Source organism: Candoia aspera, chromosome 2, assembly GCF_035149785.1.
Source record: "Candoia aspera isolate rCanAsp1 chromosome 2, rCanAsp1.hap2, whole genome shotgun sequence".
In the NCBI taxonomy this organism is placed as follows: Eukaryota; Metazoa; Chordata; class Lepidosauria; order Squamata; family Boidae; genus Candoia; species Candoia aspera.
The window spans coordinates 145,351,632-145,365,056 of record NC_086154.1 but is presented as its reverse complement, the minus strand read 5'-3'; the positions used below and the strand labels follow the sequence as shown (position 1 = coordinate 145,365,056).

General features: G+C 38.6%; 1 protein-coding gene across 1 annotated transcript in view; it reads left to right on the top strand.

Moving 5' to 3' along the window:
* The window catches only part of GMIP (GEM interacting protein), a 59,618-nt gene that overhangs the window by 25,227 nt on the left and 20,966 nt on the right, over positions 1-13,425 (top strand). Inside the window, exons 5-10 of the mRNA XM_063292971.1 lie at positions 5,562-5,625; positions 6,987-7,112; positions 7,443-7,507; positions 9,600-9,710; positions 10,007-10,087; positions 12,644-12,820. Coding sequence (XP_063149041.1) covers positions 5,562-5,625; positions 6,987-7,112; positions 7,443-7,507; positions 9,600-9,710; positions 10,007-10,087; positions 12,644-12,820 — 624 coding nt within the window. The remainder of the gene's footprint in view (positions 1-5,561; positions 5,626-6,986; positions 7,113-7,442; positions 7,508-9,599; positions 9,711-10,006; positions 10,088-12,643; positions 12,821-13,425) is intronic.

Here is a 13,425-nt window from a genome sequence, read left to right as displayed (position 1 = left end):
ACCCATTTGGGTTTGGCAGGGACATAGTTTTCTTTAGGGAAATATGCATGCCATATCTGGCTGGTGACATAACTTTTAAAAAGGGACATTTTTTTTCCAGTTATATCTATTATCACATAAGTATCTGCAAATAGAACTGTGTCACATGCATTTATTTATTGAGGTGGTAAAATCTCCAGAATTATTCAGCTGGTCTTGGGAGTCCTTGGTTGACAAAAGATGGAGAAATTGGGCACTGCATAGTATTTTTGCATGTCTGTCTGTCTATCTATCATTTATCTCTATCTATCTATCTATCTATCTATCTATCTATCTATCTATCTATCTCTCTATCTCTATCTATCTATCTATCTATCTATCTATCTATCTATCTATCTATCTATCTACTCTTCCATTTGGGGAAGGCAATAGACTTAAATTGTTTTCCTTTCAGGTAAATACAGTACAAAACAAAAAGGTTAATTTTATTTTATGCTTATTTGAATGCAGGGTTTGGGCACAAAATTATATAATGGAATAATAATTATTTATAAAACTAATTGCTTGCAAAATAAATTAACACTGTTTATGAAAATAACAGATCCTCTATCTGCATTTATCAACCATTTTCTTTCATGCAAAAACTCACAAGTAAACAACACACACACACACACACACACACATTCTCTTTCTACTGTCTAGCAAAAACAGGGAGAAAAAGTCATTTACGTTAGAATAATTTCTTGACCTGGGCAAGTGTTTAAATGGCTATTTTGCAGGTGATGCTTAAAACACTCGTGGCTGGAATTGATCTCTAGTGCAAATTTAAAATCTACGATGGTTATAAAATTCAGTCAGCTTCCTTTCATTCTGTGTTTTGGTTGAGACTGAGTGATTGTCTGTGTCAACTCTTAGCAACCACATACGTAGATATTTTTTCCAGAAGGATCTGTTCCCACCCTGGTCCTTCAGGTCTTCCAATGGTGCACCCATCGGTGCTGTAATTGAGCTGATCCACCTTGCTGCTGGTCATCCTCTTCTTCTCTTCCCTTCCACCTTTCCCAACATTACAGACTTCTCCAGAGAATTAGGTCTTTGCATAATTTATCTGAAATATGAAAAGTTGAGACTGGTCATTTGTGCCTTGAGTGAAAACTCTGGGTTGATTTATTTGATATTTGATGGTTTATTTTCTTGACTATTCACAGTATTCTCAGCAGTCTTCTCCAACACCAACATTCAGCAGTCTTCTCCAACATCAACATTCAAAAGCATCAATACTCTTTTTATCTTGCTTCTTTAGTGTCCAATTCTTGCTTCTATAAAGTGTCACAGGGAAAATCATTTTCTGCAATATTCTGGTTTTTGTAGGTATAGACACATCCTGGCATCTGAATATCTTTTATAAGGCCTTCACTGCTATCCGAATAAGTGCTGGTCTGCAGTATATTTCATGACTGCTGGTACCTATACTGTTGATAGTTGGTCTTAAAAGGCAGACACTATCCACCATTTCAATAACGTTATTGTCAGTTCTAAGGTTGGTTTCTGTACCTCTTGTCTTTCATTTGGTCTTCTTTACATTTAATCTTAGTTCCATTTTTTTCACTGTGCTCCTTGACTTTCATTATTAGAGTTTGTAGATCATTTGCATTTTCAGCTATCAGAGTAGTGTCATCAACATAGCACAGGTTATTTATGTTTCTTCCTCCAATTTTAAAACCATTGCCATCTTCTTCCAATCCAGCTTTCTTCAATATATATTCTACATATTGGTTGAATCAGTAAGGAAAGGGTATTCTGCCTTACTTCATTCCTTTGCCAACCTGGAACCAGTCTGTTTTGCCATGTTCTGTCTGTACTGTGATTTCCTGACTTGTGTATAGATTTCTCAAGAGGACATTGAGATGTTCTGGGATTCCCATTTTTCTAAGCACATTCCACAGCTTGACATTATTGACACAGTTAAAGGGCTTTCTATAATCAGTGAATATTTTGGTATTTTTTCACTTTCTCAATTATCCAACCTATATCAGCAATAATGTGTTATTTGGCCTTTTCTAAAGCTACCTTGAACATCTGGCATCTCTTTTCACATATAGGGCTCTAATCTGTGTTGTATGATCCTAAGCATTATTTTGCTAGCATGTGAAATTATTGTACAATAGTTTGCACACTCTGTTAAATCTCCTTTCTTTGGTGTCAGTTGGTATGTAGATTGACCTCTTCTCTATAACAAGATTACTGAAAGGTATATGCACATTTAAATCATAAAATGTGCTACTTTGATGGTATTATTTTGCTAGCAATCAGAAAAGATTCAGGCCCTTAGGTATGAATGATCATATGTCCTTTTTTTTTCCTGCCAGTACCTAGGAGGATGCAATCTCACTAGCTTTTTTATTTTCAGAATTAGGAATGGTCAGATACACATTCTTTGTCTTAGAAATACTACGGGTAATCTGATATCACAATATATACTAATGATTAATGCAGTGATTCTCAGCCATACTTAAAAGCTGTCCCCTGCATCGGGTAAAGTTTTCTGCCAGATAAGCCAGAGTAGGGATAGTTATCCTCTAGATAATAATTGAAAGTGTGTCATTTGATTGACCAAGGAGGGTTAGCAAAAGTCCTTCCACTGAACCCAAGAGGAGACATCTGGAAATGCACACCATGACCTGCCCTAAAAAATCAGAATGGATAAGTATGTCAGTGAGGAGTAAAAATATGAAGATGATAGTGATGAGGACACAGCATCAGATAAGAGTGGAAATCTGTGTGAAAAAGAAAAAAATCGACAAAATGCAAGACAAAGCTGACTACAAAAACTAAGAAATATTGTTTCTTTTCAGATAGCAATGAGATTAGTGTAGTGTAGTGATGAATTTAATCCTACTCCAGAATGTGTCTTTTGTGGTGATAAATTGGCCAGTAAAGCAGTTGGTCGTAGCACTGAAGAGACATTTCTTGATCAAGCATAGTCCTCTTGCTGACAAACCTCAATTCTACCTTGAGAGAGTTTTACATCCTAGAAAACAACAGAGCTTGAAATTTGCTAAAACTCTCAGTGTCAAATAAACCAGCTTTTTAGGAGCAGAATTGATAGCTAAGATTTTGAAACCTCATCCAACCCCAGAGATGCTCATACTTCCTGTTTGCAATGTGGTATTAAAGGCAATATTTGGGAAGGAAGTGTAGAACAAGGAATAATCAAATCCTCTTTCCAATAATACCATCAGCAGATGGATTCAAATATGTCAGGTGATACCTGATGGGGGGGGAGGGAGGGATACAGTCCGAGTAGATGAATCAGATATTGAAGGAAAAGCTCAATTACTGATATTAATTTGCCATTCTGATGATGGTAAGACAGTAGAATACAAGTAGTCCTCGTTTAGAGAGTGCCTCATACAGTGACCATTTGCAGTTACAACAGTGATGAAAAAGTAACTTTATGACCAATCCTCACATTTATGACCTTTGCAGGTCTGTAAAGCAAAGGAAAGCTGAAGATCATAACACAGCTGCAGTTTCACTTAGCAACCACTTTGCTTAACAATTGAGTTGCGGGCCCCAGTTGTGGTGCTAAATGAGCACTACCTGTAGTTTTTCTGTTGTAAAGAACTTGAGGGAACAGTAACAGGTTAAGATGTTACTACCTTGACTAACTGCTTGGAATATATTGACTTGCTCTGGAAATTCTGTGCTGGAATATTTACATATGTAAATATATGTTGTTCCTTCCATGGTTGGGTCAATAAAAGTATTTAAGTTGTTGGTGAAAAATATATTATTATAATCTCATATTGACCATGAGTTGAAAACTATGCTAAACAAAGTTGTGAAAATGGTGAAATTTTTTTACATTAAAAGTCAGTCATTTAAGTTACACCTCTTTACCAGAGTTTGTGAAGAAACTGGAACAAAATACATGAATTTTGTTGGCTAAACACAGAAGTCAGGTTGTTACAGTTGACACATGCCTCGATCAAGGGCATAATGCTGTCTTCGAACACTGATGTGAGACAGATTTCCAGAAGTTCTGATTCTTTGGCACTCTTGGAAAAGCCCCCCCCCCCCGCTTTTTTTAAAATTGCTTCTGAATTAGTTGACTTTCTCAGTCTGATGAGTTCATTCCTGTGCTTGTGAGTATCAATTTTTTTATTAGAAGGGTTACCTGCCATACCTCTGGTCTCCTAGATTCTCGATAGCACTTTAACTTTTGAGGCTTGTGCCAAAAAAATGATGCATATTTATTTATTTATTTATTTGATTGATTGATTGATTGATTTCTATAGCTGCCCATCTCAGCGAGTGACTCTGGGCGGCTTACAACAATAACACCATAAAACAATTAAAGCAATTACAATTAAAACAGTTAAAATATAAAATATATACAAAATAAATATACATGGCTGCCAAGTGAGCAATGCATGGATATTAATACAGCCAAGAAACAGGACCATCCACACGCTCGAGGCCCCAGGCCTGGGCACAAAGCCAGGTCTTTACAGCCTTATGAAAGGCCAACAGGGTCGGGGACATCCAACCCTATACTGTACATGCGGCCCAATACAAAGATAATGGAAAGGAAACCAAAAAACAGGAATGTATTTGTAAATACATATAAATGTATTCTTTTTTCATGGAAGAAGGAGGAAGGGCTGTTGTTAATTCACAGAACACGGGAAGCTAGGAGGTGTACACTCAGCCAGATTAAAACAAAAACTGCTCCCATTGGCCACCATTCTCTGCTCAGCCATCAGCTAGCTCAGACTGAGCAGTGGTTGGCTGCATGCAGTCTGTGCATCTGTGGACTAACAAGCGTATGGACCAAGCAAATATGTTAACCGTATATTTAGACAGTGGAGAAATGCATAGAAGGACTGTCAGATGGGCAGAATGGTAACACGGGAGACTTCAGAATGTATCATCCTCATCGGGGGCTGGTACGTGTAGATTCATTTTATTTAAAATACTTTGCTTTTTTACTTAAAGCCCGTAAAATGCTTTTGGACTATTAAATAACCAAAGTCACGTATGTTTCACCCTCCACCTAAGATACAAGCGTCTTCCCTGGAATTCTGTCAATGGCTGAATCAAGGTTGGGTCAGATATTTTAAAAACATCACCCAGGTGGGGGGGAAGCAGAATAATGTATAAATTGCACATTTGGGATTTTTCTTATCTCACTTTAATATATTTTATTTGTGTATGTTTTGATATCAATATACTGAGTATGTCTTTGATCTGTAATAACGCGATTCATTCATATCTACAAACTTTGGGAATATGATTAATTAAGTAGGAAAAACTAGTTATTATCCAGAATTGCGTAAAATGTTTAAAATATAAAATGGGATATATGACCAGAGTGATGTGATTGGGATTGGGTTGGAAAAATATCATTTTATTTATTTATGTAATTAATACATACTCAATCATGTCAGCTTAGATGTCTAAGTTTTGTAAGCCTATGTATCTGGAGGATACCAGTTTGGGGAAGTCTGTTTCATTTAGGACCTTTTCCCACTAAAATAGTATTTTTTTTTATTTTTCCACATATTTTTGTTTTGCAGACTGATGAATCTTTCTGTAAAGATGAAAGGAATTTGGAGGCAGCAGATCCAGCAAATATGTCAGGTATCTACTGGAGACTTTAATTGAAATGTTTGGCATGAATTTTGATTTCTGTGACTATTTCATATTGGCTTTGGCTTTTACTTTGCAAAGAAGGTGGTGAACTAAATGAATGAGAGACAGACCATTGCCCTGAAATCCTACTTTTGGCTTCCAGGTCACATGTGACTGGCCATTATGGAAAGCTGTATGCTGGACTAGTTGAAGTTTTAGCCTGATCAGCAGCAGAGTTCAGATGTTCATAGTTTGATGAATAAAGATGTTGTCAACCCAATTATAAAGTACTTTGGTTATAATTTTTAAAAAAATAAAACCATGTCATATTTTCACCAATAGCCCACCACCACCTAAACAAAATGGCAACCTGCAGGTACAGTGTACCAATGCCCAGAGTCATTAGGAGTTGGGCGGCTTTTGTAAATGTGGTTTATAAATAAATAATTTACATTATGCTAATTCTGTTATATCTGTGATTACTGAAAGTGTGGTCTAATACATCCCCAAAAAAGCACCATGTTGGGGACCAAATTAGAACTTCTGATCAGGGCCAGGGAGATTTAAAGAGTTTCCAGATGAGGCTTTTATTATGAACTCTCTGTGCTTCATTCACATAATGAGTCCAGACAATATTTTTCAGTTAGAAAGCTAGACTGAAGGGCAGGAAGAGAGTTTGGAGGTGTGAATTGAGGGCAGTTTCAAATAATTTATATGGATCAGGAGGCCTATGCAGAAGGTAATAAGACTTCTAGACATGGGAGGAAAGCAGGATCAAGTAGTGGAAAAGCATGAAGGTGTATTGTCACACTGACAGTTTAAGGTAGAAGAAACTACAAAGACTGAAAGGGGAAGTAATCAGTCTCGGAGGGAGATGCGGGCAGAGAAAGGTTGCTACAGGTATTTGGCCCCAGAAGGCTTACAGTTTTCCATAAAGATATTGTCTGGGTTCACACATTATACTAAGACATTGTTTATGATCATGGTTTACAAACCATAATGAATGGGTTCACAGATGCCAAATCATGTAAACCATATTATGGCTTACTTCAGTGTGTGAACCCAGTCAAAGTGGTTCAGTATGCAAGGCTGAGATTCAAATCTGCCTATCCTGAATGTCCCTGACGCAAGAGACTTACTCAGATTGTGGGACCTTTAGCCTTCCAGGAACTTCTGAATTGCAACAGCCAACAGCCTCAGCCCATACAGGCAATGGTGAGAGATGTTACAAATCATAGTTCAGCTAGAGAGGCACAAGTTTCCCATCTGGACAATAAGAAATTCTTTACTGCTGATAGGCCAGTCCTTAGTTAATGACAATACTGATTTCATTGGCTGTGTTCTGAAATCAGCCTGTTGAATTTTTGCAGTTGAAGAAGCTGATGAGATGCTGATCAAATGTGAAGGTGGTGTAGAAGCAGCCCTAAGGTATGCCAAAATGTGGTGCAAATACGTCAAGGAGCTGTTGAATTGGATAGACAAACGCATTACTTATGGTGAGTTTTTATTTGTCAACATCCATGCTTTATGGAAGCCCACTAGATGACTTCGGTCCAGTCATTCTTCCCGTCATAGGCTACCTGTGCAGATAATATGCATCCACATTTCTTCAGCAATAGGACTGTCCTGTAGGCCATCTTGGGGTTAAGGAAGCAGAAGTTTGCATTAGAGGGGTACACAACTCTTCTTACAAACTTTGCCACAAGGTGGGAAAGACAGATTTCCAAAATCTTGAGGTTTTATCCAGCTCAGCAGAAATAAGCTCCCTGCTCTTGCCATGGATTTCTGATGGAGATTCAACCCATTCATGTGTTGGTTATTTGCAGAAATTGAATTTGCGAAGAACATCCTGAAGATAGCTGAAGCTGGAAGAAATATGATTTTTTCCCAGGTAATGGTTCCAGGTTTTTCCTTCTGTGTGTTCGTTTTGCAGTCCACATCAAATTACTCTGGTGCAAGTTCTTTTCTATTGCGCTGTGCCTAATCTATAGAATCTCTATTAGTCTGAATAAATACAGGCACACACAAACATAAGCACTTCCTTTTTAAAGCACCCTTTATATTTGTGAGCATGAATGTAAACACCTCATTTTCAGGCCCCATTTTTATAACAATCTGTAATAATGAATTCACCCCTAACCAGAGAAGCAAAGGCAGCAGTTATTTGTGTGGAAATAGCACACATTAAAAATGTCCCATTGTAGTTGTCAAGGTAAAATGGACTTTACCCTCATAAAAAGATAACGTGTGACCAAAACAGTAGATGAAATGTTTTAAATAAATGTTTGTGCTCCTGATAAATTGAAAGCCTGACACCAATGATGTTTTAAGTATTATTTTCATTTAACAGCAAGAGTTTAACTTATGTATGTATCTAAGAAAACTAAGTAACATTCAGCCATGCTGTATGGCAGGGTTCCCCAAAGTGGTCAATACTGACCCCCAAGGGCCGATGGGACTATCCAAGGGCTTGTTTTTATTATTATTAGTAGTAGTATTTATTAAATTATTTTCATATAATAAATGTTTGGGGTCGATGAACAATCTGAAATTTCATAAAGGGATCAATGAGCTGAAGAGTTTGGGGACCCCTGCTCTATAGGGTGGTTCAGCTAGGTGTTAAAGCCACAAAGAGTAAGATGCTGATGAGCAAGAGAGAGGTTCCTTTGATATTTCCCCCTTTTCATTGACCAGTGGTTGACTCTGTTGACTTTGCAAGCTGCATGGCTGTCAATTAAAACTTCAGAAACACCCTCAGTTTTTTTTCCCCATGTATGTGTATAACATTATTGGAGAAGTAGTTGTATGTTAAATCCTCACAATGGGTAGTTGTTGTAAGGCACTAAATGTGATGACTTAGAATAAGCAAGTCAGAGTTTTATTTTTCAATTCAATCAAGAAATGTACATTTAAAAAAAAACTTGCCACAGAGAAAATGTATATTAAAACAAGCACTGGGGAAATGTATATTTAAAAGAGGACATTTGGGAAATTCAAGTTTAAAATAAATGATCAGTGTTACAGAATTTTTGTACAAAAGCTGCAGGTATCAAGGAATATCATGAACAAAAAAAGGGATGCATGTCTTTGCTACAGATTTTTTTTTAAATCCATGAAAAATACAGAAATAAAACTATTGCTTCACTGACAGTAACAGGGAATGGATTTAAACGTATACCCACATCCCTAGTATATAATGCCACTGTGGCAGTTTTCATCATGGGTGGGCTGGGAGTGGCTAGGATTCATAAAACGTAATACTCTCAGGTTTACTTCATATTGTGGCAGTTGCTGTCAATCACTGTTGTGTAGTTGGCAGTCTTAACAACAGAAACTGGGTCTCTTGCTCTCTTGGAAGCACCAGTGCTAGTGATACACAGAAAGTTGCTATATTACTCGGAGAATTTAGTCAAGATATCATTGTTCCACACAGTAAGATGTTTGCATAAGCTATGCCCCATGCATAAGGATGGAGGCTGGTGAGTTCCCCAGGCTAGAGATGACAGCTATGGACACATGCCACAACTGCCCAAGCCCCATGCCAAGTATCCAAAGCCTCAAGTTTAAACCGTTGAGAATGTGTACATGTTCCCCTCATCTTTGTGCTGCAGTGAGCAAGCAACTGTTACGTGTGTGGCTTCCTTCTTGTCTCCTATATAGATTCTAATCTAGCTGAGCTGTGTCTCTGAGTCTTTTGTCAAGCCAAGCTGAGAAATTGAGCTAAGGGTGAAATGTTGAGAGTTAAATGATTTATTACCAACCCCAGGTGTGAAGTCTGGTACTGTGGCAATGGCACTGGGTGCAGAATGAAAACACTATGCTATAAAATGAAAGTGGGGAGTGGGTTATTGCTTTTAATGCTGAATCTGACAGAGAGCCTGGGAATAATCTTCTCCTGTCAGCTAGAATGTGAAAGTGTTCATGTTCCACACCCAGAAGTTTAACAGCTTGAGCATGTTGGGTCAATACTTTTGTCTCCTCAGAACAGTATGCCTCTCCAGACCCTCTATACCATGGTTATGGAGCATGACATAAAGGCAGGGAACGTAGCCATCGAGACAGCTGGAATTTTGCATCTGAGAGAATATTATGAGGTATACCATTTTCTGATTTACATAAAACATCCCTATGCAAGAGCAACAATTTAAAATGCTCCATGGGTCTATGTGTTGACTAGAATCTTGGTCCTAGAGAGACTGCTGCTGAAACATCTGCATTTGAAGAAGGTGGTGTTGGGGAATAGAGAAGAAATGCTAAAACTGTGGGCATTTTTGTACAGTTTTAATCAAGCCCCCCTGTTATTTCAGACATATTATGGCTTTTCTGAATTCCTGCTTAATACCTTATCCTCTCCTGCTATGTACACCCAACAGTCCTCTTTCTATTGTAGCCTCTTTGGGCCAAAAGGAATGAAATTGAGAAATGGCGGAAGGAATTCAAAGATCAATGGCAGAAAGAGCAGAAAAGGATGGTAAGAGCAGAGCAGGAGATGAACTTGCAATCATGGTTGGTCTTTTATCAGATATGCATGGGCCAGAGGTATTAAGGTCCTATAAATGCTGCTACACATTCAAGATTTTAAGGAAATTTCTGGGCAATGGAAGTTCAGGTTGGGGGATAGACTAGAAAAACCTTCTATGCGGAGAGTGGGAGTTTTAATTCCAGAAAGTACCAGGACAGAGTGGGGTGGAAAAAGAGCCATGCCATGGGCTTCCATGCAAAACCATATTTCTTATAACCCATGTAGTCCAGATCTTCACATTGAAAGAAAATGCTCTATTATTTTTCGAAGGATTCTGTTGTCAGGAAAATTATTTCATAACCAAAAATTACTTTTCCCTCTACTTATGAAGGAATAGATGAAACTGTATAGATGGTAAGCTTCCAAATTCTACCTGTTTCACCATCCATGGCAAGTGTTTGAGTGTAAACAGCTGTTGCCAAAATGAACCTTCCAAATGTAGGTTATGTAACGATTGCCCTACTCAAATAAAAAGTTCAGACTCCAAATCTAAGTTTAAGGTCTGGTTTATTTAGAATAAGGTGCAAACAGAAAGAAAGCTGAGAATGAGAAAAGCGCGCCTAAACTCAAACTAAATAGCTCTGTTTCCAACAACGATCCCCCCCCCTGCATATAGAACAATCCCACATTCCCAGGTGCTCCTAACGAGCTCTGCTGATCAACGGGCAAAAAGACCTTGACATTTAAGAGATAACCCAAACACATTCCTTCCTGGCACAGCCCTACACATCTCTCCGTACAAGGTTTATCAGCAGCACCCTCCCAGCCAGGAACACGCATCAACACTCTGGCATGCGAACCGTTACGATGGAGCGAACATCGCAACGGTGATCATGACAGGTTAGAATATGGCTTTACATTAGTTTTTTTATCCAGGTTATGAAAGCTAATGTAAAGAAACCTGGATGATGGACAAAAGTTGTTTTAGGCATTTGTTTTTAGTTTATTTGTTTATTTCATTACTAAACTGCAGTCCCCTTATATGGGTTAACCAAGGTCTGCAATCTTATGGTTTTTAAAAATATTAAACATGATTTTAAAAATTAAAAGGATCAAGCATAGATTGACACAGTGAGGCTGAATCAGGTACGAAGCCCAAAGTGGGGAAACTCTGTGTTTTTTTCAGCACATCCATTTGTTTTTGTTGAAGTCCACTTAGAATACCTTGCAAATAAGGCCATGGTGGTTACTAGATGTCAAAATATTTGGCTGTCCTACTGTGCAAGCACATCTATCATAGTCAGCTGACAGGGCCGCAACTGGGGGGGGCAAGCGGGGCATGTGCCCCAGGCTCCGTGCTGGGGGTCACCAAAATGAGCACTAGGGGGGCGCCAAAATGGGTGTGAAATCCATGTTTGCCCCGGGTGACACAGACCCTAGTTGTGGCCCTGTCAGTTGAGACCCTGTAATGCTCTGAAGGAAAGTGCAGATATGCAAATAAACCACCCCCAACTTTGGTATTTTAGCAAAATCTTCGTTCCATCATCTAAAAGCAGTTCAGAGCTGTGACTGTTTTCAAGCTGCATTTGGAAGGTTGGGCTTCAAGAATCACACTTTAAGCCTTTAAAAAAAAAACTCAGGAGAGGGCATTTATTATTAGCATTATTACTGAGTGCTGGGAGGGACTGCACTTTATTTTCTTTCTGAGAAATTCATGCCAGCTGCAGATGGGCATGTGACATAAAACTGGATGGGACCGTGATGTAACTTTTAGCAGGACAGGAAATATTAAAATCAGAACTAAATAATAAAAATAAACAAATAAATGGAGAATAATAAAAAATAGTCAATTAAAAAAAACCCAAAACTTTAGCAAGTAAGTTGTCTGGTCAAAAACACAAGAAGTTGCTATCTAGGGATATTCTAAATACTCTGATTCCCCTTGGCATGTGAGAACCTCTAATGGAACAGCCGAACTAATTATCATATTTAGTATTGTCTTAGATATTTTTCATACTGTATTTTATATGACTGTATTCAATTAAAAAATCTGTACGATGTGTGCAGATGTACTGCATGATAGGTGATACATGAATATTTTATAATCACAATAGTAATTATGAGAGCCAGTGTGGTGTAGTGGTTAAGGCACCAAGCTAGAAGCCAGGCGACTGGGAGTTCCAGTCCCGCCTTAGGCATGAAGCCAGCTGGGTGACCTGGGGCCAGTCTCTTTCGCTCAGCCCTAGGAAGGAGGCAATGGCAAACCACCTCTGAAATCATGCCAAGAAAACTGCAGGGACTTGTCCAGACAGTCACCAGGAGAAGACAGACTCGAAGGCACCCCCCCCCAAAAGTAATTATAGTCAGTGTGGTGTGGTAACTAATGCATTGACTACTATATCTTGCAGGATTATTGTTGGCAATCATTGGAAGAGGAAGTTCCTTGAACTTCTGGGGAAAGGCAGGATCTAATAAATATTATAAATACATTTTTAAAAAGTCTTTCCAATACAAAGTCTATGGCAGAGCTACTGCACGATGACAGTTTGCCTCCTCTAATTGCAGAATGATTCCTTGTCTTCGATGCGCAAATCCCGCCTCCATTACCTCCAGCGTTGTGAGGATTTGGAAAAAGCCAAAGTGCAAAGTGCCAAAGCAGAAGAAGAGTTCCAGACTATCACAAATAGTGGAAACAAGCAGTTGGAAAAACGGCGACGTTATCGAGATGAGGCTCAGTTAAAGGTATTGGTCTTGGGACTTAAATGCTCTGCCTCTTCAATCTGGTCCCTGAAGCAGATGCTGAGTTTGAGGATTCAGGTCCTCATGACAGCAAGGAAACGTATAGAAATGTGTGGAGAGCTATCTGGAAGTCATGCATGCAGATATGGAAAAGCGATATGTGCTAAAAGTTCTTTTATCATCAAAAGTGATTTTTGAAATGAAATCAAAATGACAGCTGCTGAACAGAGAGAGTCATACCCTTAATTGCTCTGGCTCTTGACTGCTACAGATACTCTCAGGGCATTTGACCTGCTACAGTTCCCTCAGACCAGGACTTTGCCTCCTTCGTTGAAGTTTTCCCCCATTTATGAACCTATTAAAATTGATGTGAAAGAACTGGCTACTTAATCTGTAGTTGTGAATGGCCCTCTGGGAATACAAGTAGATGTTGGGCCTGCAAAGAGCCCATTCTAAGCCTTACACAGCAAACATGGAGCACCTCTCTCTTCATTCCCAGAGGTCTGTAAAGCTCCCTCCCTCTTGGTTTTTAGAAGATCTTTTACGTCAGTTTTTATTTACTAGTATTTACTATTATTTTACTTCAAACCCTAGATTAAATTTTATTG